Source organism: Thamnophis sirtalis, unplaced genomic scaffold, assembly GCF_051295495.1.
Source record: "Thamnophis sirtalis isolate CommonGarterSnake01/CBP01778 unplaced genomic scaffold, rThaSir2_p1.2 scaffold_6, whole genome shotgun sequence".
Lineage (NCBI taxonomy): Eukaryota > Metazoa > Chordata > Lepidosauria > Squamata > Natricidae > Thamnophis > Thamnophis sirtalis.
Window position 1 is genome coordinate 56,368,137 of NW_028261386.1, and position 25,950 is coordinate 56,394,086.

General features: G+C 37.3%; 2 protein-coding genes across 3 annotated transcripts in view; one reads left to right on the forward strand and one right to left on the reverse strand.

Annotated features, from left to right (window-relative positions):
• The window catches only part of DAAM2 (dishevelled associated activator of morphogenesis 2), a 207,987-nt gene extending 199,761 nt beyond the window's left edge, over positions 1–8,226 (reverse strand). Inside the window, exon 1 of the mRNA XM_087717909.1 lies at positions 7,926–8,226. The gene's annotated coding sequence lies outside the window, so the exon portion shown is untranslated. The remainder of the gene's footprint in view (positions 1–7,925) is intronic.
• Positions 8,227–20,474: 12,248 nt separating this feature from the next.
• KIF6 (kinesin family member 6) overlaps positions 20,475–25,950 on the forward strand; it is a 119,542-nt gene continuing 114,066 nt past the window's right edge. Inside the window, exons 1-2 of one of the 2 annotated variants that reach the window (XM_087717912.1) lie at positions 20,475–20,633; positions 21,796–21,905. In XM_087717912.1, coding sequence (XP_087574038.1) covers positions 20,568–20,633; positions 21,796–21,905 — 176 coding nt within the window. In that variant the 5' untranslated portion in view covers positions 20,475–20,567. Of the gene's footprint in view, positions 20,634–20,997; positions 21,147–21,795; positions 21,906–25,950 lie in introns of those variants that run through there. The other variant, XM_087717913.1, reaches the window with a different exon arrangement.

Below are 25,950 nucleotides of genomic sequence, written 5' to 3' on the forward strand. Positions count from 1 at the left end.
GTAACATGTAACAAGAATGGCTTATTCAAATGGAGCATTTATCTAAGGGTTCTTTAAAACAAAGGTTTATTGAAGCTATATTAGCTTCATATAATCCTAAACCACAAACCTCATTCACAACAAAGGTTTACAAATTGCATTAATACAAAACCAAATCCCACTTTGTGTGAAGTGTACTATGTAATACAACACAGATATATGCATTTAGGGGGCGTAATACCATGTTTCGCTGAAAATAAGACAGGGTCTTATTTTCTTTTGACCCCCAAAATAAGCACTTGGCCTTATTTTCGGGGAGGTCTTTTTATTTTTGAGGTGCAGGAGGCAGCGAGCATGGTCACCTCATGGCTCCTGCTGTGTTGCAATATTTTTGGGAAGGGCTTATTTTCAGGGGGAGGCTTATTTTTTGCGTATGTGCTCAAAAGCCAGATTGGGCTTATTATCCAGGGAGGTCTTATTTTCAGGGAAACAGGGTAGTAAATCGGTACACTCATAGTACATTGATCAGAAAGTCCACTTGCCTCTTGAAAAAGCACCTTTGGGACAACCATGACCTGGATGACTGAAAATCTCCATAGACATTCAGTACACTCATAATACCAAACTACACCTACATTCAAGGTTGGATTATCATGCACAATGGTCACATAAAGAATAGATTACTGTAGGGCATTCTTCAGGCAATCCTTGAAGGTGGTCCAGAAATTGCAGCTAATCCAGCATGTTATAACATAAGTGGCAAAAGGCACTTCTCAAGTATGCCACATCAACCCCATGTTACAACAGTTCAACTGGGTGCTCTTTATTTCCCAAACCAAATCCAAAATACACCCTTTGGTTATTAGAATGGCTACGCCTGTACAGTGACCAGTCAGACCTTGAACAATACTTTTCAACAGGTCCCATCAAGTATATTGACAATGCATGCTGCTTTTCCTTTTGTCTGGTCTCTATTATGAAGCAAAGTGCAATTGGATTTCAGTCTTATTTCCTCCTTGTTACAGTTTATGAATGGGCAGAAAATTATTTTTGTGAAGACTCTGAAGAGAATTCAGGTGTTAGGGGGTGGGTGTTTTTAATGTTTATATTAGTGTAGCTATCCACAGTCATTTGGGAAGGGCAGCTTAAAAATGAAAATAAAATAACTAGAAAAATGAAATTGAAAAGAAATGAAATGTAAAAAGTAAAAAAAAAAACAATTACCTATTGGTTATAGCCTTGTACAATAGTAGTAATTTAAATCAGATGATATTGCATCAATGAACTGATCCACATATTGTTTATCACATTCACATAGATTCGTGTATTATATTGGACCTTAATGTGATTTAATTTGTTTTGACTTAGTGCAATGTTTTACTCAATCATTTATGTTTTGCACATCATGGTTTATACTTTAGTATTTTGTCTGAGCCTAGCATAATGAGGAACAATCCATAAACCCCATATAAAATGTTAGCCTTTCAAGGCTCTTCAGTATTTATATTTTAGAAGGTACTTATAATGAAGAAAAAATGCAATAAATTCATATCCATTAAGATTCTAGAAAAAGGATGGACATCTACCAGGAATGTCGAAGGTCTTTATATTAAGGAAGAGAGTTGGAAAAATGAATAATTGGGAAAAAGTAGTGATTTTAGACATACAAGGAAAATATAAGAAAAATCTACAAAGTATTCCTACTGATTAAGGACTTTGGGAACATTTTGTTCTAATCTTATTAGGTCATCTCTCCACATTATTAAAATTTGAGTTAATAATATGGAGAGATGACCTAATGAGATCAGAACAAAATGTTCCCAAAATCTCTATTTTTTATCAGCAGGAATACTTTATAGATTTTTCTTATAGTTCTTAAACTAAGAAATTATAGTAATAAAATAATTGAGAAATACATTTCCTACTCATCTCATCTTATTCTTTGTTCCAGAATATGTCTCAACAGCCAGAACATGTAACTGCCCTAAAATAACTTTCTGTATTTCTGGAATTCTCTGTATGCTCCTGGAGGAAACCTATTAATCATGGTCAATAGCTCACAGAATTGTGACATTTTTGGAAGTTGTCTATATGAGACTAAATAAATCAAGTGGGACTTCACTCACTACTTACATATTAAATGGGGTAATCAGAAAGACTCTACTATGCTTCTATATTTAAATTATGGATCTAGTCCTATTGAGGGGAAAATCATTAACCCCGAATTGCAAGAGTTATAGATTGATACTCCATAAATAATTCAGTTAAATTGGTGTGTAGATACAGTCCCACCAAGCACAAATTTACTCATAGCTTACTAAATGATTACACTGGTTCTACAGCATCTAGTGAAATAAAAGGGTGTTATTTGAAAACTCCAAGAGTAACCTAATGTTTCAGAAAAAGTTGCCCTGCAAACAAATCAGCCCCGTGCTATCAGTAAAGTTAACTAAATATTCTTCCCATTGTAACACATCAGCTTTGAAATATGTCTTCATGCTTGTGTCAAAGGAAACTCCTGATCCAAAAGAGACAATTAAATTATTCCACATACTTAGTCTAGGCAACTCAATGTCAACAATTTCATTTTTTGACTCAGATTATTTGTATTGCCCTGGTCCAAAAATGATCCAAATGCAGTATATATCATCTTTTCTTTGCAAATTAGAACCCAAATTTGCAAAATTCCATAACCACTAGAGGTATATAGTTTGGGGAAGGTGCCTTAGAATGTGTGGGAACATGAATCTGTCCTGCAGCTCATTAAAACAGCTGCAATTGTTTCCAAGATTGCATGACTGTAGCAAACATCTCCCTAAAGTAGCAATGTGATTCTGAATCTAGATGCAACTGCGTAGCAAGTCACAGAAAGGTTCTGTATTCACATTTCCGCATTCCACAGCATTTTTCCCAATCAAGTTCAAAGCTTTGTACAACTCCAATGATTACTCTCAACTATCATGTACCGGTATTTTTAGCGGTAACCTTAAGCTGTCTCTGCTGTTTCCATTCATAAACTAGGTAGTGCTGATTTCAGTTCTTCCTTAATCTACAAAAGAGTATTCAGAAAGTAACTATGTGTTTTATTATTTCTCATTATTACATTATGTTGCTTTTCCTTTAGGAGCACAACAGTTCCATGGTGTAAATAGGGCCAGTCATTATTTCTCAGCACAAAATCATCCAGCAAGATGGACAGAGACTTGAACATCAGTCTCAGTTCAATATTTTATACAGTACAGTATAATTGATAACATGCTACAATTGCAATGAAAACTATCTGGAAAAAATAGGTTCTGGGCCCAATGGCCCTTTGTACCACATGTTTTCCATATTGCATCACATTTCTGCATCTAATATATCCAATAGTTGTTGTGTAGCTTGTCAGCAGATGTTCCACAGTTTGTGGTCTTAAGCTATATTAAATCATAATGCATCTAACGGATCATGTGTTTTCTGATGGGGTGAAGCAAATCCATTTGAATGGGTTTCAACCACAAACAGTAGAGTAGTGGCTTATATCATTCTCCATTTACCGGTAGTACCATTGTATTGGATTTTTGAATATATTGTTATGATTTTAAGACACTGTTCAAAAGGTTACAAGAGAATGTGTTTATTCCTACAAATCATGAGCTACAATGTCGGATTCCTTATGTTTTAAAACTGGAGTTGATGCCCCCTGAGGCAACCAATGCCCTTTATGTCTAACAAATGGGTGGCTAATGGTTATGAGGGTTTTTTTTTTTTTCAGAATTACCTGAATGGAACTGGGAAATGATTTTCTTTTCCAAAAGCCAAGGGACAAGAGTTAGAGGAGGTTGTTGACCTTATTTTCTCTGGAAAAATACCTGTATTGAGTTTTTTTAGAAATCTGATGGAAACAAGAGATCTGTGAATTTTATTAATGCATCATCTTATGCTTAATCTGAATATGTATGTAAATATTACAGAACTATAAATCTCTAGTAAATTCCTTCCACAGTTACTGAAGATATCGAGACCTTTGAAATATTTCAGGCAAGTGGGATGCATGCCTGAATCACTAAGGCTGAATTCACATTTATAGCCAGTCATCATATGGCTTGTTTCTGGCGGCACATGCTATATGAACTCAGCCTCTGTGATTTATTGATCACACTGCAGTTTTTTTAAAAAAAACTATAGCTACGCATCATGTATAAACCAAAAGGCCATCATATACTGAAAAACTCTAGTATCTTTTTGCCTCAAAGCTCCATTTTGCCAGTTGGGGCCTGTTTTTCATTTTATAATGAGTCAAATGACCTTCACAAAGCAGCAGCCAAAAAAATCTTTTAGTACGTTGTGTTGATTCCTTTTAATGCATTCATCTTAAAAATTGATCAGTATTTGTGTCTGAGAGCAATATTGCAAGATGAGAAACTTACAAAATTGTTAGAGAATAAATAAATATTCTGCTGGAAAAAAAACTTGGCTATTATAAAACGGAATACATATAAATCGGTATTGGATGAGTAAGCTCAGGTGTTAAATAACACAATGCTAAGGGAAATAAACGTCTTTGGGAAAAAATATCCCTATGTCTCTACTTTTATCTATTATATCTACTACCCAGTATGATATCAGGTACAATCTAGCATTCACTGAACTTTTTTCTGCTCAACAATCACACCAGTGATGTAATGATAATACTAGTTATCTTGGTGGTACTGAGATGAGACAAAAATAGAATAAATATCAACTAGCTCTGCAAGGTTTTTTTATTATGTAAAATACACTTGACAGCAAACAATACTATGGGCCAATTTGGAACGATTTTTCTTTGAGGTCCTGCCAGCCTGACTCAATTTGTCCATTATAAGCAGTTCTTCTAGGGAAAATTGCCGTATACTTAATAAACTCCACTCAGAAATCAGTACTGAACAGTTGTTGTGCTATTCGTCTGCAAATCCAGATATTGGGTGTTAGGTAAAATTTTCAGACTGCAGCATAAAAAGTTACTCACAAGGACACAAAAAGTCATATTTCCTTTTAAAGAAGAGCTGGGGGCATATTAGCCTTGGAACACATCTGCTAAAACATTAGTCCATCATGCTAGTTAACAAAAGCACCATTCCAAGCATCATCTAACATCAGTATAGAAAAGAATTCCAGCAGCCATTTCTTTTGCGGCAAAGTGGTTCTCTTGACACAGCATTGTCCCACTCTCCCCTATTCAGCAGCACATTCTCCACAACAAATAATAAATAAAAGCTGAAGCCATTTTGAAAGTGCGTCTTTGAAATTTGCTGGCCTGTGAAGAAAGAGGGCACAGAAAGAGCGCTGATGAGGGAATGTTCTAAAGGCTCACTTCAACCACCATTTATGTCATGCAGTATCCAGTAGGGCACTGGGACACTTGCAAGCATGTCACTTTGCAATTGTCAAACCATGTATGTATGTATGTATGTATGTATGTATGTATGTATGTATGTATGTATGTATGTATGTATTATACATATATACTACTCTCTCTAGTAGCCACAAATGCTGGTTGTCCGTGAATATTTCTAATAATCTTTAGCTTGATTCCTGGTGATGATGCAATACACCTATAGCATTTTCTTCTCACAGCAGAGTGAACAGCCCTTTGCTACTTTCTGGAAATTTTTGTTTTTGTTTCGTGGGTTTTTTAAATTGTCTCTCATCCAAGTACTAACTAGATATAATCCTGCTCAGTTTTTCTAAAACCAGTCAAGGTTGGTTTAAGGTCCTCCTTAAAATTCTCTATATGGGAGCTATCACTGCATATGAAGACAGCAATTTTTTTTGCTTCAGGATGCGAATACATAAACAATTCCATTCCTTTGTTCCTATTTCTTTACTCCTTCCCAGTTCAGTCACTTTTGGCCAGCCTACTTCCTGGAGCCTTAGGGTTACACTCCTGTAATCTCCCTGACAGCACAAAACCTATGACCAAGGATTTCAAAAACTATAATTTTAGCATACCTGGAGGGCTGAGTATTGAGCAATCTTTATATATATATATATATATATATATATATATATATATATATATATATATATATATATATATATATATATATATATATATATATACACATATACATATACATATACATATATATACATATATACATATATACATATATACACATATACACATATATATATATATATATATATATATATATATATATATATATATATATACACATACATACATACATACATACATACATACATACATACATACATACTATACTATGTCTCCCTTTATTTATTTATCAGCACAAATACAACACACAGACACACACACAGACACACACACGTATATATATATGCACACACACACGTGTGTGTGTGTGTGTGTGTGTGTGTGTGTGTTGTATTTGTGCTGATAAATAAATAAAGGGAGACTAGTATAGATCTATTTCAAGCTATTTAGCTCTCATCAGCTAGCCATACCCTTACTGGGATTAGAACTATATATTTGGGCATACCAGGGGTTGTAACACTTAATACACACACACACACACAGTTTTTAACAAAAGCAGACAGTGAAGCAACTAAGATATACAGATATGAGAGGGAGGAGTCGAAGATCAGTAGCTTTCCATGTAAAAAAAGCAAAGGAAGGATCCATTAGAGCTGCCTAATCTAGCGACCTACTCTTCAGCACAATTATCATATTATCCCTATATGTGGTTTTGCTTCTACACAATGAAGCTCAAGTCAGAACGTAATGATCAAACATTTTTTTCTTTTCCCCTCTAGGAATGAAATCAGACTACACTGCTTGCCCTGTTACTTCACTTTTTTTATTTCATTGGTCACATGAAAGACACTAATTTAATGGAAAGGGCTATGAATGAATTAAGTGGCCATGTGGTATGTGGAAGCTGTGGAAAACAGTAGGTTTTTATTTTCCTTCTTAACCCATCTTAATGGCACTGTTCTGTTGTGCAATCAAGGCATCTCTCTCAAGCCATCTGGATTCTTAATCTTTGACCAACAATTCATTTTGGTTGACCTAATGATAAGGTCTCTTGCCTATTATAACCCGCTCCATAAACGATAGATTCAGTTCCTGTGATTTTCCATTACAGTCATGGTTTAAAGCCAATATGAAAATTCAATAAGATGAAAGTTAATGCCTTAGTGATAGCCTACACTTTCTTTTCCTTCCTTCATCTCTAGTAATAGAAAATGTTACTTCATTAGCTTGAAGTTGCAAATCCTGACTCTCTTGGTTAGGAAGTCTAAGTATCTACCTGTCAGAGAACCAGTAAGGTAACTCTCCCCACCCTTGTTCACCCATCCACCCACTGAAGTCTGATGCAGCGCAACAAGACATTTTCAAATACAGCTAAACTAGCAAGGAAACTGCCTTTGACTTCATAAGGTATTTGAAAGCCCCTCCCCCTCCCCTCTCTCTCTCACACACACCTTAGCCTTTGGAAATACTTAGGCTCCAACTATGTTACCACTGCCACACAACTGAAGATGACTGCAAGCTCGAATTACATGGTTAGGGACTTAGAAATTGACCAAATGCAAACAAGCTTGCTCTAAATTTTTCACTATATCGTCGGGTCCTCGACTAGTCAAAGAGGAACTGAGTCCAGTCGCGCCTGTTCTTCACCATTACCCAATGACTGCATTCCCGCAACTCATCCTGGGTACTGAACCATCATCTTCATCAAAAGATGAAGCTGAGCTGAGCCTAAGGCATGCGATGCTCGAACATACAAGACCTTTACCTGTCCCCGCAAAGCTTGTTGTGGAACCAGGCCGTTGGCTTTCCCCCCTCTCCTTTATATCCCCCACCCCCCTACCTAAAAGTAACCCCAAAGTCGCCTTGCTTCTGCGGGCAGCACTTCACAGAAATTCAACCTCCGCTCTCCAAATTTTAAGCCTGTGTTCGTGGTCTTGCATGAATTAGAGAGGGAAAGCTCACTTACTCTCCTGCCTTTCTTCCTCTGCAGCCGGGACCCGACTAAGCCAGCTTCTGCGCAGGCCACTCTCCTGGGTCCTTGGCGCCCCACCGCTTCCTCTGCAATCTGGAATCCACGCAGAGTCGGACCGCTCGCTCTGCTTCCCTCCCCCGCCGCCTTTGGAGGGGAATGCCGAAGCTTTCCCTTTCCAAGCAAACTCCCTCTGCCGGAGCTTGTGACGTCAAGAGGCTTCTATAAGCGTGTTTATTTATGGATCAAATGGACTGAATCACTTTCCTCCCAAGAGCTTTGCTTGCTCCGCATGGAGAGGCAGGTGGAAACGCTTCCCAGTCTCCGAAGCTGGGCGTGGGACCGGAGCAGACCTGAGCAAACGGGATCCCCCAGACTTCACGGAAAAAAAATGTTGCTGGTGTTTCGTCCCTCGCAAAGACTTCTCGAGGGTTCGAGGTGGTGCCCAGGAGCGTTAAGAGCGTCCTTCACCTGCAGTGGGTGTCACCTGCAGCAAGCTACTCTTAGTGATTTTGGCGAAAGAGAGCATGTGCAGCACAAGGCAACACCAGGCGATGCTGGAATGTCCCAGCGGAGCTCAGGCATCTGAAGACGTAAATATTAAATGACCGGATGCTTTTAATGGAAATTGGTCCACTGGGTATTCACATCCATCCAGGAATTCAATATCCACTTGATTATTTACGTTCTGGGTATCCACTGTTTGCCTTTTGGAAAGTCTGATTCTCATCCGGTTTTATTACTATTGTAAAACTGATTCCTATAATCATTTCTCCAAGCATTATCCAATCTCGTTCAGCATCAAATAGTACCATAACGAATTTTGCTGACTTCCACCATCCCCATCCCGTTTCTATCGCAACTCCTTGCCTATTTGTGTTGATCTGATTTGTGGGAGTGGTTTGTTAAAAATAGGCTGAGTGGTCTTCACTAGCTGAACTCTCATCAAATCAAGCCTTTATTGTCAATGCACAGCATGTGTGCAATGAAATTAAATCCTTCTTCAGTAGGTCATCAACCAACAGGTAGAGACATACACTTATCACAGCAGTACTGCAGAATGGGATGAGCGCACCAGTCTTACAATGAACTTTGACTTCTAGGGTGTGTCTTGGCTGCTTTCCTTATACCCTATTTGAGTTTCTTCCTATAAATTAAAAAAGGGTCTTATTGAATTTCTACTTGTAGCAGCCAAATTATTGCTAAAACAAGGAAAACATACTCTCTATATATTATCTCATAGATAGCTGGCATGATAAATTCTGGTCTATATCATTGCTTGAGAATGTTTCTGATAAAAGCCATTTGACAATGCAAAGTAGCACATCATTCCTCTATAAGGATAGGATTTTATTATTTATAAAAGATAAGCATCATGGTAACAGTCAGTACTAAAAATTATGGCCAAATTAAATTGCACCAGAATCATGTAAATTTTAAGTTTAATATTTTGATAATAAAAATGATATCAAACTTTGAAAGGAGGCAAACCATCCCATTTCTGAATTGTCTTCACTAGCATTAGAAGTTATTTCACCTCCACTGAGTGCCTAGACAGAACACAGCAGTTTTACTCCTCTGTAATGGAAAATTGTGTTTTTTTCCTGCCTTTGATTTCTTCTCTCTCGCTATGCCAAACCAGTTTACTAAACTTTCCTTTGATTGCTCAACATACCAAGACATAAACCAGTTTACATACCATAATGGCTGGGCTTCTATACGTTCAGCAACATTAAGCAACCAGGTTAGTGTGCTGTGTGAATCCAGATTCACAGCCTGCTGCTATTGTTTCAGACAGAGGGGCTGCTGTGACAACAGGGCAGGTTAGAGCAATCATGTCCAGTGATAGCTAAAATATGGTACAACTCCACTAGATATCTCCGAACCCACCCTATGAAATACTGCACCAAGCCAGCATTTCTCCAAGTGAAGAGGGGGGCAATTCCCAAGGGAGTTAAGACAATAGATGGAAGGTTCCTGAAGTGCTTTCTACAGAAGTTATTACCTGCAACCTTATTAGTTTGATGCAAACATACATCAAATGCAAGGCAATCTGAGGGATCTAAAGCCCTGTACGAAGCCTCCTTTCACAGGAGAAAATAATCATTTTTCAACAAAAAGATTTATATGCAAAATTTTGCCATTTCCTCTGCAGAAGGAATTTTGACAAAAGGGAGAAAATGCTCCAAGGAAGCATCATTATCGTCAGCCATTCATTTGTGTTTGACCCTCAGCCATTCTATGGATCAGCACTCTCCATGCCCCTCTGTCTCGCACCGCCTCCCTTCTGATCCACCATAGTTATCCCAGTATCATCTTTTGTAGTGTCCAGCCAGCGGTTACTAGGGTGGCCCCTTCTCCTTTTTCCACTGATCACTCCCAGCATGATTGACTTTTTGAGTGAGTCAGTTCTCATGACATGACCAAAGTATGACAGCCTCTGTTTGGTGATCTTGGTTTCAAGTGATATTTTTGACGAAGTTCAGTCTAGGACTTCTTTGCTTGTTATTTTTGCAGTCCATGGGATGTGTAATAGTTACCTCCAGCACCACAGTTCAAAGATGTCCACCCTTCACCTATCCGCCTAAGGATGCAGAAAGGAAAAATCACAACAGTAGCAAGAGTAATCTACAATGATCAATATTAAAAAAAAAGAAAATGAAAAAATGTTATCTCAATCTGGCTATGCTAGGACATAAAGCACTAAAGGAAACTTACAACCCATCAAGTTGCAACATGTTAGAATGTTAAGAGAAGCTAATTAAGATAAGGACTCGCTCTCTGAAATTTCTACAAAATTTACCAAGTTAAGATTCCATTAGTGTTTTTAGTGAGGTCTGCAGGGGCAAATCCAAAAAGTAAAAAAAAATATGGTTCCACTGGAGAATCAAAGCTCTACCTCTTTGTGTGTAACATCAACATATCTACAAAAATATGACAGTCATTACTGCCTTTTTGACTTTTTTTTATCCATCTGCAATGTCAAATATTATGTCAAATATTCTTGCTTTGACATAAGAATATTTAATTATTAAAAGAGGTATATTGATTTCTCATCCCACTCTAACCCTAATTAAACAAGTAATGATTTATTTATGGGGTACATTATTTTAGTGGGTCACAGTATGAGATTATATTGGGCTGCAGACTTAGATGCAGGCAGGCAAGAGGCAGCTGAGCCCACAGAAGAAATGTGTTATGGCAAATATTTTAGAAGGGATGTTCACTACTTTCTTGGACTGTAAAGACAGCAGGTGGTGGTAGGAAAATAATGTATCTTCAGACTTAAAAAATTACATTAATGTATCTTTATAATAAAATATAACTAGTACTTCTAAATGTGTGTTTCTTGTCTGGATTACCTCACCAGGCTGACCTCAATTCTACAAGTCTAAAAGTCTAGCTATCCCTTCACTTTCTCTCCCTTTGTTTAGGGAAGGTCTCTTCTGAGATATCTGCAATGCCCACATTTCTTCTGGTGGGTTCAGCTAGCTGTTGTCTGACTTGTGTAGTCTGCAGCTCTTCTACCTGTCTTCCAAGGTCATTTTCACTTACCATCACATAGTGACACAACACTTGTGGAATCCTATAATAATCATATTTTAACTTTGGCTCAGTTTACTGTTGGTATCCAGCTACTGAAAGTGATAAATCAATTTTCTGTCTGTCAGTTCCATTTATTTAAAACTCAAGTATTTACAGGACTGCTCTTCACAGTATCTTTCTACATATTTTGCTTTTCAAAAGGGATCTTTCTCCCACCCTACAAAATGAATGGTATACAAAATAGTGCCTCTTGGTGGTACCATTCAGATAGTGGCTGTCTATGCCCCTTACATGCCTAATTTATTTCTCCTCTTTTATTCCACAGGCAAAACTTGTACTTATATTTTCACAAAGAAACTGAAATAATATATATAGCTTATATGCTATTATTTTTGGGTTTTTGTAATTAATGTTGTGTGAAATATTTATAATTTTTACAGTAATTGTTAGCCATCTTGTGCATTTCTACTACGAGAAGAAAATTAGAATACAAATATTTAATAAAATAAATTTGCAAAATCCTGCTATAATATATATTATTATATTCAAAGGTTGGCTTGCCTTTTAAAAACTCTTCACTCCTTCTAACACAATAAGTCTCTGATTATTAATAAGTCAAAATAAAAGATCATGGTTTTCATAAAATAAGTCATTAAAAGTTATCAAATAATTCACAGAAAATCACAGTAATAAATGGCTATTAAATATTGAAAATAGAGCAAGTCAATACTTTTCTTTATTTGGAATAGACGTCTCTGAGACTGGATTTTGGCTTTCTCAATATCAAAAGAACTCACTCACATATGCATTTTATTGATGAAATTAATAAATACCTTTTATCTAGGTTTCTTAGCTACAATTATTAAGGCATGCAAAATTAAACTTATCCTTATGCTCTTATATGAAACAGCTAAAGTTTGGAACTTAAAACACATACCATTAATAAGCAAATGCAGTAAAAGCATCTGAGAAGTATTTGAGATGTGGCTAAAAGAATCTCAGCTGCTGCAATTATAGACAAATTGAGAATTTATATTACTTAGACTAAAATCAGAATATAAAGTTATTGGTGCAAAATCAATGCTATGAAAGCTGACAGCTCCGTATTGGGTCTGATAAAATATACTAAAACCCCAACTACAGACCTCTTGGGTTGTACAATTCACAAACCATATCAACAGGTTGTGGTCTCCCTGTTTCCTGCCCATCTGTCTCTGGAAAACATTTTTTTTTAAAAAAGTGCACAAATAATTTTGGACATAGAAAGGCAGAGATATAGCTACCTTCAATAAGGTTGCCACAATGAAATGGATGAGCCATTGGTCATCACCCAAATTGTAAAATATTTAAAATACAAACATATCCAAGGTTCTTAGGGGGATATTTACTTGAGTGAGTTTTAAGCAGCTGGACACAATGGTTAAAAATGGAAAGTTTTAACCAAATTCCTTATGACAAACCTATTAGTATTGTGAAGCTCTAGAGACAGATAAAAGATACAGCAAATACATTATTTGAATGTCAACAATTTAAGAAAGAGAGATTTTGGATCATACATTAGAATAGATGAATGACATATTTCACATGTGATTAGCATCGAAATAGTACATAGAACACAGCCCTTATCTGAACAAAACATTACAATCGAGAATTGCATATATAGATCAATTGGGGTAAATTGTAGGGGGGAGAATTTGATTTTCACTTTGTTTTAGTTCTGCCTTTTACTCTATTTTGTAACACATAGTCTTTTTTATTTTCATTCTGATTAGCCTAATGGCTAATCAATAAATTATTCTCATTAGGATTAATTTCTCTCTATAGAACTTTTGTTTTGGCTCTGCTAATTTGGCAAGACTGGGAGCAAAGAGGACAGAATTATTATTAAAACAGGTCCACATCAAAAGTCAACAAATAAGTAGTGAAATTCACTATGGTAAAAATGAGAAAAAAAGGGAGGTTTTAAATCTAGGAAAATTTAAACACGATTTAAACCCATAGTAGATTACGGTTACTATATATCAGTGATGGCAAACATTTCTGTTGTTAGGTGCCAAAAATGCGAGGGCGTGCACATGATCTGTGCTGGCACCCATAATGCAAAGCCCGTCCCCACATGTGCATGCATACCCAAACCCCCCTCCCACGCTTCCCCCATGTGTGCCACACTGCTAACCTCGAAGCTGCCCTTGGTATATCCTCCGGGAGGCCGGGGGAGGCAGTTTTTGCCCTCTCCAGGTTCCAGAAAAGCCTCTGGAGCCAGGGGAGGGCGAAAAACAAGCCAACTGGGCCAACTGGAAGTTCATTTCCATTCTGTTTGGTCCTTTTTCACCCTCCCCAGGCTCCGTAGGCTTTTCTGGAGCTTGGGGAGGGTGAAAACGGCATCCCCAGACCCTTCAAACAGCCAAAATTCAGCTGGTTGGCGCACACAGCTTGTGTGTTGGCAAATATGGCTCTGTGCACCACCTGTAGCACATGTGCCATAGGTTCACCATCACGGCTATATATTATGTTGTAGCCAATAATCTTTGTTATTAGGGCTTTGTTTGTAGTAAAAGCAACTTACGTATATGTCTAAGATTTGTTCTTGCTTTTTCCACTACTATATGTGCTACCACTACTACTAATATTGCCACTACTACTGAGTGCTGGCTGAACGTCTAGAGAGAGATTTATTTCTGTGACTTGGATAAAGCTCTGCCCAGATGGCTGATTCATATGAAATTGTTAAACATTAGAACAACTTTTGCATATCTTGGATAAATGCCCCAAATGAGGTTTGAACCAATTACTTGCTTTTATTTTGTATCCCACAACAATGAACATGGAAACCACAAAATTTGCATTATCATCCTAGTTCATCTTGAAAAATGTTATCAAACTATGTTTAATTCCCAGAAAGTATCTAGCATGTAAAGTAGTTGTCAACCAACAAGAAAGGGGGTCAAAATTAGTGATGTACAAGTCTGTCACTTTGCTTTCTTATTTTTTTAATACAAATAAATTTCCATTACATTTATAAAGAACTTCATATTTTTTTTCTAGTAAGTAAAAAATAAACCTGTCAGCCAAGCCCATCTATACCAGCCAAGTTCAATATTTACAACACTATGGGGATCAAGTTATATTTACTTTACCATGGGGCTGTGAAAAGCAAAGACAGGGAATCAGAATTCAGCACCCAGATGTTTAAGAATTCAATATTCAAATCCCTCTGGCTGTCTGGACAAACTTATTTTATTACTTCCCGGTCTGATTATTTGTTCCATTCATAAGACTCTATAAATCTATACATTTAATTTTTTATACATTTATAAGGAATTTACCATTTTGCTCAGTTCTTAGATAAAAAACAATCAAAAAATTGAACTTATTCCCATTTCTGGCGTTGGGCTCTTGCTAGGCTTGGAACTTGGAAGGTCTATAGAGAACCGTCATGAAAGACTTCATGGTCTGAAGACTGCTATTTCCAGGCCTAAACAGACAATCACAAGGGAACCTGATGATTGGATTCACACCAAAGGTTGGAGCATCACTGGTTTTAGCCTTAATGTTTTTAGATTTATTTTTATGAACAACTTAAGGTAGTGAACACACCTAATGCACTTTCCTCCTCCTATTTTCCCCACAACAATCCTGTGAGATGAGTTGAGCTGAGAGAGATCAGCTGGTCCAAAGTCACCCAGTCAAAGGCTGGACTACAGGTAGTCCTTGACTTATGACCATAATTGGCCCCACAATTTCAGTCGTAAGTCATTGGAGTCGTAAAGCAAATGCTGCCTCTGCAAAGAAGTTGAAGAAACAGCAGGCCATATAGTTAGCTGCTGCAAGAAAATCATGCAGACTGACTACAAACAACATGACAAAGTAGCAACAATAGTGCCTTGGAAGATTTGCAAGAAAAATCACTTCCCTGCAAGCAAGAATTCATATGAGGTGTAATTAATAAACTAATGGAAATATTTTATGGCAGGTTAAAGCTCTCTGAATAGCCTTGACCAAACCGATGTTACCTTATAATATGGCTTCAACCGATTCAATTATATAATTTGGACTTTAAAAAAATCTATTAAAAATCTATGACCTTTTGGAATGAGATTCTTTATGTTCTTATTTTGGGGTCCATTTGTAGAGGAAGGGTGGAACAGTTGAAATCTTGGCATATTTTAGGGTCCAGATATATTGTATAATGCTGCCATTGTCTGGATTCTTACATTGTATTAAGTCGCATAGTTTTTGGCTTGGTTTTGACTGTGCATATTACAATTACTGTATTTAAAGTTAAATACATCATGATTTAGCACACTATGTCACTCTAGTCATTCAGTTAAATATAGTGTTTCCTATTTATACACATTCTACATCAACAGACAATTTTATATTAATACCTGCAGTTGTTAGTATTAGTTTACAGCTCAAAAAAGTGCAGATAGACATAAGAGACGTGCAGTTTTAAAAATTGCAAATGTATATAGAAATAGAAGGCAACAAATTTACATTGGAAAAATGAAAAGTGCAATAAAATTAGAATTGACAAATATTTTCATTTGTAGATACTATTAGAAAATGTACATACTGATGGGAATTTATCAGCCTTTTCATCTCATAGTGTGCTCTAGACTTTATTGTACTCCCCACAGACTTTTCAGTTCATTAAATACCATTTACTACATCTAAAATTATTATAAGAAAGTTTCCATGCCAGAACATACAAGAAGCCTTTGTAGGATTCATAACTCTTTTGTGAAGGAAGAGTTGTTAACAATCTCATAAATTATTACCCTGATTTTTTTTCTGTTTATTCCTTTGCAGTTTGATAGCTCATGCTTGCATTTGCTTCCCATTAGGATCACAACAATTTATATCATTGCTTTTTGAACTGTGGATAGTTCTATGTTTTGACTCCAAACAATATCAACAACAGAGGGCAAAGAGGAATATGGCAAGCCGCCCAGAAAAAACAAGCTGAGTAGACTTGGGAATTGGACACAAAGACAATAAGCCTTCAAGCCAGTCTTTATTAAATAGTTTTATATGCATTGGAGATGAATTATGGTTTAATATATGCCACATAGAGACTTATGAATGTTAACAGGACCTTTACCTAAATCATAGATTTATGCAATGTCTACATTCAGATTACCATGTGCAATCCGGCTCCTCTTCCCCAAAAAAAGAAAGATACAATGGCTAATGAGTGGGAACACTGTGATTATGAAGAACAAGTAATGTATATTTTTAGAACACATTTATAGGTTGAATTGTGAAAAAGAAATTCTATTTTCTCTTAAAGGTAAAGGTTCCCCTTGAACTTATGTGCTAGTCGTTCCCAACTCTAGGGGGCGGTGCTCATCTCTGTTTCAAAGCCGAAGAACCGGCACTGTCCAAAGACATCTCCATGGTCTTGTGGCTAGCATGACTAAATGCTGAAGGCGCACGGAACGGCGCACGGAACCTTCCCTCAAAAGGTGGTCCCTATTTTTCTACTTGCGTTTTTTGATGTGCTTTCGAACTGCAAGGTTGGCAGAAGCTGGGACAAGTAACGGGAGCTCACTCCTTTACGTGGCACTAGGGATTTGAACTGCCGACCTTTGGGATCGACAAGTTCAGCGTCTTGAGGCACCACCTCCCTATTATTTTCTCTTAGGTCTACTCTATAGATCTTATGGACATCCATGAAACTGAATACCAGATTTCTCAGTTTTTTAGCATTGCTTCACAGCTAATGTTGGCTGTGACAAATTGTAACAAACTACTGGACTAGTTTTTGAAGTCCTCTTTGAAATAATGAATACACTCACAACGCAATAAGGGAACCTATGTTTAAAAGTACAACACAGTAAAGTTATTTGTAGAAAATAACAGTTAGGATAACTGAATATTTCATTTATTTGATTTTTTAATTAAAATTTTCTAAAATTAGCAAATTTGTTTTTTTTAAAAGTTGCCCTAATATTCTCATAGCCCTTAATTTACACATTTGAGACCAGTTATCCTCCACATTTTGTTGATAGAGAATAACCATTCTTTTTATGGACCAAGAAATATGTTATATCCATTAGTAAATTATGAGAAACCAGTTTTTAGAGTAAATTCTAAATTAAATTTTGGAACGACAAAGGGCAAATTGCTATCAACAAAACTACACAAACACATACATGATCACATCCAGAATCAATCCTGACTTGGATTTAAAAAAAAAATCTCTTCAAAAATATATATTCTTATGTATAAGTGATTCTGCTATCTGTTTAACATTTTCCAGGCATATTTTGATCTTTGATAAAAGAAAGCAGATTCTAGTTTGCAATTAAAGACTAATGGTCATTAGTACAGAAAGATGGGATAAAACTTCCTGATACAGAGAATATTTTGGTAAAAAAAATTAATAGAGTTTAGGATTCAATCTTTTTAAAATATCCTATCTAGTTGTACAACACTGTCATGGCAGGATTATCTAATTAAAACTCTTGTAGATTAAAACAGGGGGCATTACATTATGTGATTATGAGCTAATAGAGGATTTTCTTCCACGGCCAGATAAATGATGCCCTTTCAGAAAATATTTGGGAGAGGTACTAAGAAAAATATCAAAATACGGTATGTATGTTTCTATAAAATATTAAGATTTTAAAACAATGAAGCAAATTTCCAATGTGACATCCTTGTAGTCAAATGGATTAATTCAAAATTTAATACCATTCTAGGATACAAACAGATTATCACACCTGCAAATTCACAAATTATCTTAAAAGGTCTCTGGATTTAGATTCACAGATCATAATCATAATCTGGTTTAGCTCTTTGAGCCACAACTTAGTGTAGTATGTAAATTTACGTAACCTAATTGCCTGAGATAGTATAGTTCAATGAAATCAAGAATATTGATTGCACAATTCATTCCATTCCTTTTATGTCATATCCCAAAGGTGCTTTTTCAAGAGGCAACTGAACTTTCTGGTTTTTCTTTGAAGACATTTTACTTCTCATCCAAGAAACTGAGGAGCTGAAGAAGCCTCTTGTATGGTCCAGCTGCCTCTTGAAAAAGCACCTTTGGGAATCATGACCTGGGTGGCTGAGAATCTCCAGACTTTTATGTCATAGTTCACCAAACAATTCATTAATAGATTGGTCTGATGCATATGTTGAAGCATAAACATGATTTATTTTTAGTTTTATGTACTATGCAAAACCAGTCACTATTTGTTATTGTATCATGGTTCATAGTTTACCATATTATGTTGGACTATCATAAACTGGAGTTAAATTATCTTCAAATCATTTAAGATTATATTAAAACAAATTCCATTTCCATACTTTCTTCATAGAAGTACTCAGAAAAGTATATAAGAACTGCAGCAAATAAACTGAGAAATAAATATATAAATTACCTAGGTGGGTAATCAAAGGACTGCCAGATCTAGACTACAAGAAGATACTTGAACAAGAAGTAAGTAGAAATAGAATTATTGAAGTTCAGATCAGAGATACTGAAAAATCATCACAAAAGATCCTTTTCTGTTGTGGCTCCTCCCCTCTGGAACATGTGTCCCCCCCCCCAGGTCACATTCACTCCCATCCTTTTACCCTTGCTCTCTCTCGCTCTCTCTCCATCCTGCTTACTTTTAATTATTGTTTTAATGTTTTATACTATATTTTATACAATATCTATGAGCCGGTAGAGTCGCCTTTGACAAGATGGCTGGCATACAAGTTTAATAAATAATTGTAATATGGATCTGTATCTGAAAAGAAAGCATATTCTTTTTGTAAGGATTTTTATCATCTAGCTCTTTTTCTCTTTTTCTTTTACATTCTCAAATCAGTGTCAACTCCTGGCAATTGCCTGGGCCAGTTTTCTTGGCAAAGTTTTTCGGAAATAGTTTACCATTGCCTTCTTCCCAGGGCTGAGAGAAAGTGACTGATCTTTGTGCCTAATGTAGGCCTAGAACTCATACTCTTCCACAGTTTCCTGATGTCTTAACCACTATCAAAGCTGTACTATATTGAAATACAACATATAAGCATGTGGTACTTTCCGTATATGAAATACATGCAATATTGTAATATAATTACTAATATTAAAACTGCTATTTAGATACAACTGTTATTTTGTTCTGGTACAAATTATGAAGACAATCAAAGTTACTACTCTCCTAACAAATTTGGGATTTGAGCAACTCAACTTTTTCATAAAAACTTATGTTTCATGTTAAAAAGACAAACAAGTCTCGTTTTAAAATGCCCAACTTGCTACATACAGGGCATTTTTGAAGAACATATTTTAATGTTCCACAAACTACTAAACACAAGAGATGGGTGAAGTAATTCCCCATAACAAACATTAGCTCCTTTAAATCAACATGGTCCCCACAGTAACAATAAAAAAAGACATTAAGTAGGAAAAAGATCATGAAATGACACATTGCAAAATATTAGAGGTAGGTCTGGTGTTGTGTGAACCCAAGCAATTTTGATTTATTCTATAAATCTATAAGGAAGCTATATGCAAGACATAAGCAATCATCCTGAAAGTAGAACAAGATTTCCACGTATGCAGTTGGCATGCATAGTTCCTTAAATCAGCACGAAACGCCCGTATTTCTTTTAATCCCTACGGAGTAAGGATATTATTTGAAGCTCAGACAGACTCCTTTCAGAGGCTACTTCTGAGCTTGGGGCTCCGATTCCTGATCCAAAATCCTCCAATTCCATTACCTAGGAGTCATCATGATTAAAAGGAGCTTACTTTCAGCTAGCCATCACTAACACAGCGTCCATCGATCTTTTTTTTTAATTGACGTCCACCCTCCATGACAACACATGCTGTTTGTGACAAAAAAAAAGAGCGAAACGTTTTTTTAAGTAATGAAAAAACCGCAAACGCGGCACAGATTTTTTCTCTCTCAACTTAAATATTCAAACTAATTAACGGAGGACGCTCAGCTCCCACGTGCGCTGGGCGGGGAGTGTTTCCTCAATCGGCCGCTATGCCGCAAGGCACGACGGGTAGTGTTCCTTGGTTACCGTTGCTAGGGCCGGCCTTGCGCCCGCTCGCTTGTTTCTTGACCACGAAGAACTTGATTCGCGGAGATGGTGAAGCAGACGATCCAGATTTATGCCCGGGTGAAACCTTTGGGCAAGAGGCAGACCCTCGGGGTAGGTGAAGAACAGAACCCATCAAGCCGGGCCGGACACGGTGTTAGGGAGAAAACAGTGGGTGAGAGCCAGGCCAGAACCTCCGAAATATTGTCCCGAAGGTGCTTTAAAAGCCATGACCAGGATGAATGAGAATCTCCATAGATACCGCGAAATCTTGAAAGATAGAGAGACTGAGCGGGGAATAGAGCAGGGTTCATTAGGTTTGGCATGTTTAAGATGTGTGGACTTCATCTGCCAGAATTTTCCAACCAGCATGACTTAGGAGGAAATCCATACTTAAAAATGTCCAAAATTCAGAAATAAAGTATTTGAATAGAGTGCACCTTGCTCGAAGGTGATGGATGAGATGAGAGAAGGCTTTTTGTGGATGGTGGAGTGGAGAAAGTAAACTGGACCCAACGCAGGACTTGGGTAGCTCTTCCCCAAGAAGAGAAGGACCTGGCTGTTTTGGAAAATGCATGGCTAAATTTGAAGCTGGCTGCAGGCAAGCTCAGATGTCCATATTATAACGTAATTCTTTTTTAATCTCTCTTTCTACTCTGGTATCATGAGCAAACTCTTCAAAGAATATTTTTTTTAAAAAAAATCAGCTAAAACTGACAATAGAGTACCTGCTACAATTATTTCCCAACTGAAAGCAAAGTGAAAGAGGTTATTTATTTAGAAATTGTTTAAATGTTGAGAGGCTGTACTCATTTTGCTGCAGTGAATTAATGGCTGGGATTCTGAAATGTGATGAAATGGAATTATTTTGATTGCTATAACTTTGATAGGTGGGCAGCTTTGTTATTTAACTTTTCTTCAGCCTTACATTCAGAATTGCTTGCCCTACTTAATTTAAACTGAGTCTAAAGAAAATAAAACTTGGAATCTTATTCATAGACTTTATTCAAAACTATATACTAGTGAAATGCAGTGATTACTTATACTAAATTTCAAATTAGCTATTTTACTGTAAAGTATATGGAATAGTATGCATTTAACTCATTCCCATATTTTAGCGTTATTTTACCTAGAGTTAGATCTCTTGTACACTTGTTTAGGAGAATTGCTTGCTAATCTAGTCCTATTATAATTATTCTATTGAAACGTGGCTAAATCATGGAATGTTTACATTAATTAATAGAAATATTTTCAAAAGGTTACATGTATTTTGCAGATATATTCAGTTGATGAAAATGAGACATCAGGATTTGGTCTGGAAATTATTGTACCACGTGATTTGTCGGATGGATTTGTCAATAACAAACGAGAAAGCTATAAGTTTAAGTAAGTAACTTTAATACTTTGGTTGTTTGCACATTATTATAAAATGTTTAACCATTTTATCATACATTTCCAATTTTATTTATTTGTTAAATTTATTTGCCACCCATCTCATTTCAAAATGACTCTTGCTGTTTTTATTTATGAATGTTTAAAATATTGTTTTACATTTCTAAAACCTTCAAATGTTATGTAGTTTAAATTTCACTCTAAGTACAAAGTTGATATCTCACCAAACCATTTTACATAAATAGTGAATATTACATATTTATGTTGTTTATAACAGGAAAATCAATTAAATCACATTTCTACTTCTGAATGAATTAAAAAAATAATCACAAGTAATCTTCAACTTATGGCTGGACTCCAAAAATATGACTTATGACCCAGATTTGAAGTTCCAATGTCTACCCCACCCATCGTCACCATGATCATAATTTCGGTACTTGCAATGGTTTGCATGCACAGTTGTTTGTAGCCTCCCCTCCCGCCCGCTGCAGTCATTTGACCGCAATTTATATTGTTTTTGCTGAAAACCAATGTTTACTTATTGTTTTTGGCAAAAACCACGCCATAGCAAACAATGGTTTGCATAATAGCTGTAGCATTTGCTTTATGTTTATGGTGTTCACTTAATAACCAATGCAAAAAAGGGTGGCATCACATGCTGATCAGAGGTGGGTTGCTCCTGGTTCGAGTGAAATGGTAGTAATGATTGGGCTTGGGTCACCAAACCGGTAGTGACAGCTGGCTGGCTACATCCCTGAACTGGTCTGTTCAGATGCTTGCCCTGCCTTCGCCACATGCATCCACAGAACTGCCTCCTCCTGCCTACACATAGGTAAGCAGCATTCACGCTAGCCTAGTCCCCTCTCCCCATTGGCCAGCATCTCCTGAATCCACTGCCGTTGCAGCCCAGCAAGCTTAACATGCTGGAGAGAGTGGTGGCGGAAGAAGAGAGCAGTGGAGGAGGGGACGGCAAGGTTAGCATGCTCCCAGCCACATCCTGCGGAGCCTCTGTCAGCTGGCTCAGGGCAGTGGGCTCCGCTGCAGCCCAGATGAGCTGAGGAACTGTGGGGAGCCTCCCGCGTGTTACAGAGGGGAGCCAGTCTTTGTCCGCGCCAACCAGCTGTTCAGGCAGTCCCACCAACCAGGAACCTTTGGAGGCAACGGGCCTTTTCCAGCCAAAGGTTGAACGAAGTACTCCTCTTGGTGGGGCAGCCGTTCTAGCCCGCTCCTGGCCTGAAGCCTCGTGTTCTCCCTGCCTGGCCAATCATGTCTCACCTGCACCGGGAGGCATCTGGTGGTGCTGGTGGGTCTCCCTGGCGATGGGTGGTTGGCTGTTGCGCCGCTGGAGCCAGCTGAGCACACGGGTCACTCCAGGAATCCCGAGGGCTCAGCTCAAAGGCACGCCAGGACACTTTGCTTCAATGCTGGTTGTCCCGGGCAGACGGAGCAAGAGCCCAGGGCCACATACGCCACTTCAAGAGCAGGCTGCTTGGCTCGCCCCCAATGCTGTCCAGGAGACAGCAAAGAGCCCTGGCCTGGCACTCCCTCACTTGTCAAATATTTTTGCCACCATTTTGGTGGGCGTGACTTGATGGGGGCTCATGTGACTGAGTGTGCGTGAGTGGCATCCAGTTAGCCACATCTACTCAGTCACATGCCTCCCCACCTAGCCATGGCCACTAACCGGTAGTAAAAAATTTTTGGAACCTGCCACTGATGCTGATGCGCTTTATATAACTTACAAGTGAAAGTATGGACTCTGCTTCAGTTGTAAACTGTTTAGTGGTGTAGTCTATCCTCCTGTCAGAAATGAACTGTTTTCTCAATTTTGATATAAATTACAGGAGATATATCTGATTTCTGACAAGTATTAGGTACTTCTGAGAAGTATCAACTGAAAACCATTTTTCTCTTTCATAAATCCATAGTAGCCCTTCAGATATTTGTTAATGGCTAACATCCTACTTGACTTTTCTGAAGACTACTTTCTTCAGATGTTCAATTCCTTTAATTTTTTTCTTACAGGACATGCTTTTGACTATGTTGCCTTCCTATAAATATGTTCCAAATAGTGCTACATACCCAACAATAAACGTTTAACATCTTTCTTAAAAGATACCATAAAGTTCCTTTATAAGATTTCTGTTACAGCATTTAAAACTTTTTTTCTTAAAGTAACTACATTCAGATTGTCCTTGTCCTTATGGTTTTGACAAAACAGAAAAGATTGTGAAAAGCTATCTTTTAATCCAATGTACCTTTATTGGAAAATAAACTTGATGGATTTGGATATGAAATGTGTTTATTTGTAGCCCGCTTTGTATATATAACAGTAGTATGGAAATTACTGTCGGAACACATTTTTTCTTTATTATGCTGCTTTCCTTCCCAGAATTCTCTTGCACTGGGTGTGAAGTTCTTTGATGTTCAAGGACTGGAGACACCACAAGCATAGCAAACCTGTACAAAATATTTGATTGCAACAATCAGCTTCCCCAACAACAGGCTATTTATCATTTTCTAGGTCAACTCCACCCTTTTGGGTTTTGCAAGGTGTTGTTGCCACATAAGTATGTCTGTAATAGTCCTTTAATACTTATTTTCTTACTATATTTAATTCAAACTAAAGTCTCAAAGACTTTACAAAATAACATACAGTTTTTGCCTTTGTCCAAACATTCTTACATTAATTAGGATGAGGTGCTATTTCAGTGTGGTTGTTCCTCTTCTAGTTGCTACTGGGCTCCCAGCAAAACTCAGGCATGAATCCTACCAAGATAAGTCTATTTGCCTCATTATAATAGCTCCCAATCTCTGCTTCCCAGCATTCACCTTTCCTGCTACATACACTCCTTTCCCACTCTGCTTAACATTTGCTTTTGTAAGCTCAAAAGACTGGATAGGGCGAGGCTGCCTCTAGATGTAAATGCTTATGTGAAAATACCAGGGTGTGGCAGTTAGCCAGGCAGCTGGAAGACCAGCTTGAATGCCTATGAGTACAATTCTGAGGTAATGGGAAATGGATGAATGACAGGGGGTGGGAGAGCTTTCTAAATGGGTACAACTAATTTTGAAAAGAGCAGACAACCCCTCACAGGAAGAGGAAGTAGAAAACATTCAAATAAAATTTAGGGATAAGGGAGGTGAGAACAAGCAGAAGGTCTGTTTTGTTAATATTAAATACTAATTTTTAAAGTATGAGGCATCAATATTAGTAGCTTAGAAATGAACTTTTAATCAGCTGGTGCATAACTTTTTCTGTGCATGTATGTATGTATATATGTATGTAGCCCATAAAAATATGGATGACTTATAATTCCCTAATAGGTACCGGTAATTGGGATGAAAAGCAAACAGAAGTACATTACTTTGACACACACACACACATACACAAACCAGTGAATTATAATAATACTAAAGAGAGGGTCATGATCAAAAACAATCAAAATCTACTCAATATTTGGAAACATAACCCTGGGTTGAAAAAAGTAATAAAATAAGTTTTCAGCAGTTTTCTGAAGATTAGCAGGACGCAGGGGGGGGGGGGAGATTAAATTTTAATATAATAATACAATAGCAGAGTTGGAAGGGATCTTGGAGGTCTTCTAGTCCAACCCACTGCCTAGGCAGGAAACCCTATACCATTTCAGACAAATGGCTATCCAACATCTTCTTAAAGACTTCCAGTGTTGGGGCATTCACAACTTCTGGAGGCAAGCTATTCCACTGATTAATTGTTCTGACGGTCAGGAAATTTCTCCTCAGTTCTAAGTTGCTTCTCTCCTTGATTAGTTTCCACCCATTGCTTCTTGTTCTACCCTCAGGTGCCTTGGAAAATAGTTTGACTCCTTCTTCTTTGTGGCAACCCCTGAAATATTGGAACACTACCATCATGTTTCCCCTAGTCCTTTCTATTAAACTAGACATACCCAGTTCCTACAACCATTCTTCATATGTTTTAGTCTCCAGTCCCCTAATCATCTTTGTTGCTCTCTCTGCACTCTTTCTAGAGTCTCCACATCTTTTCTACATCGTGGGA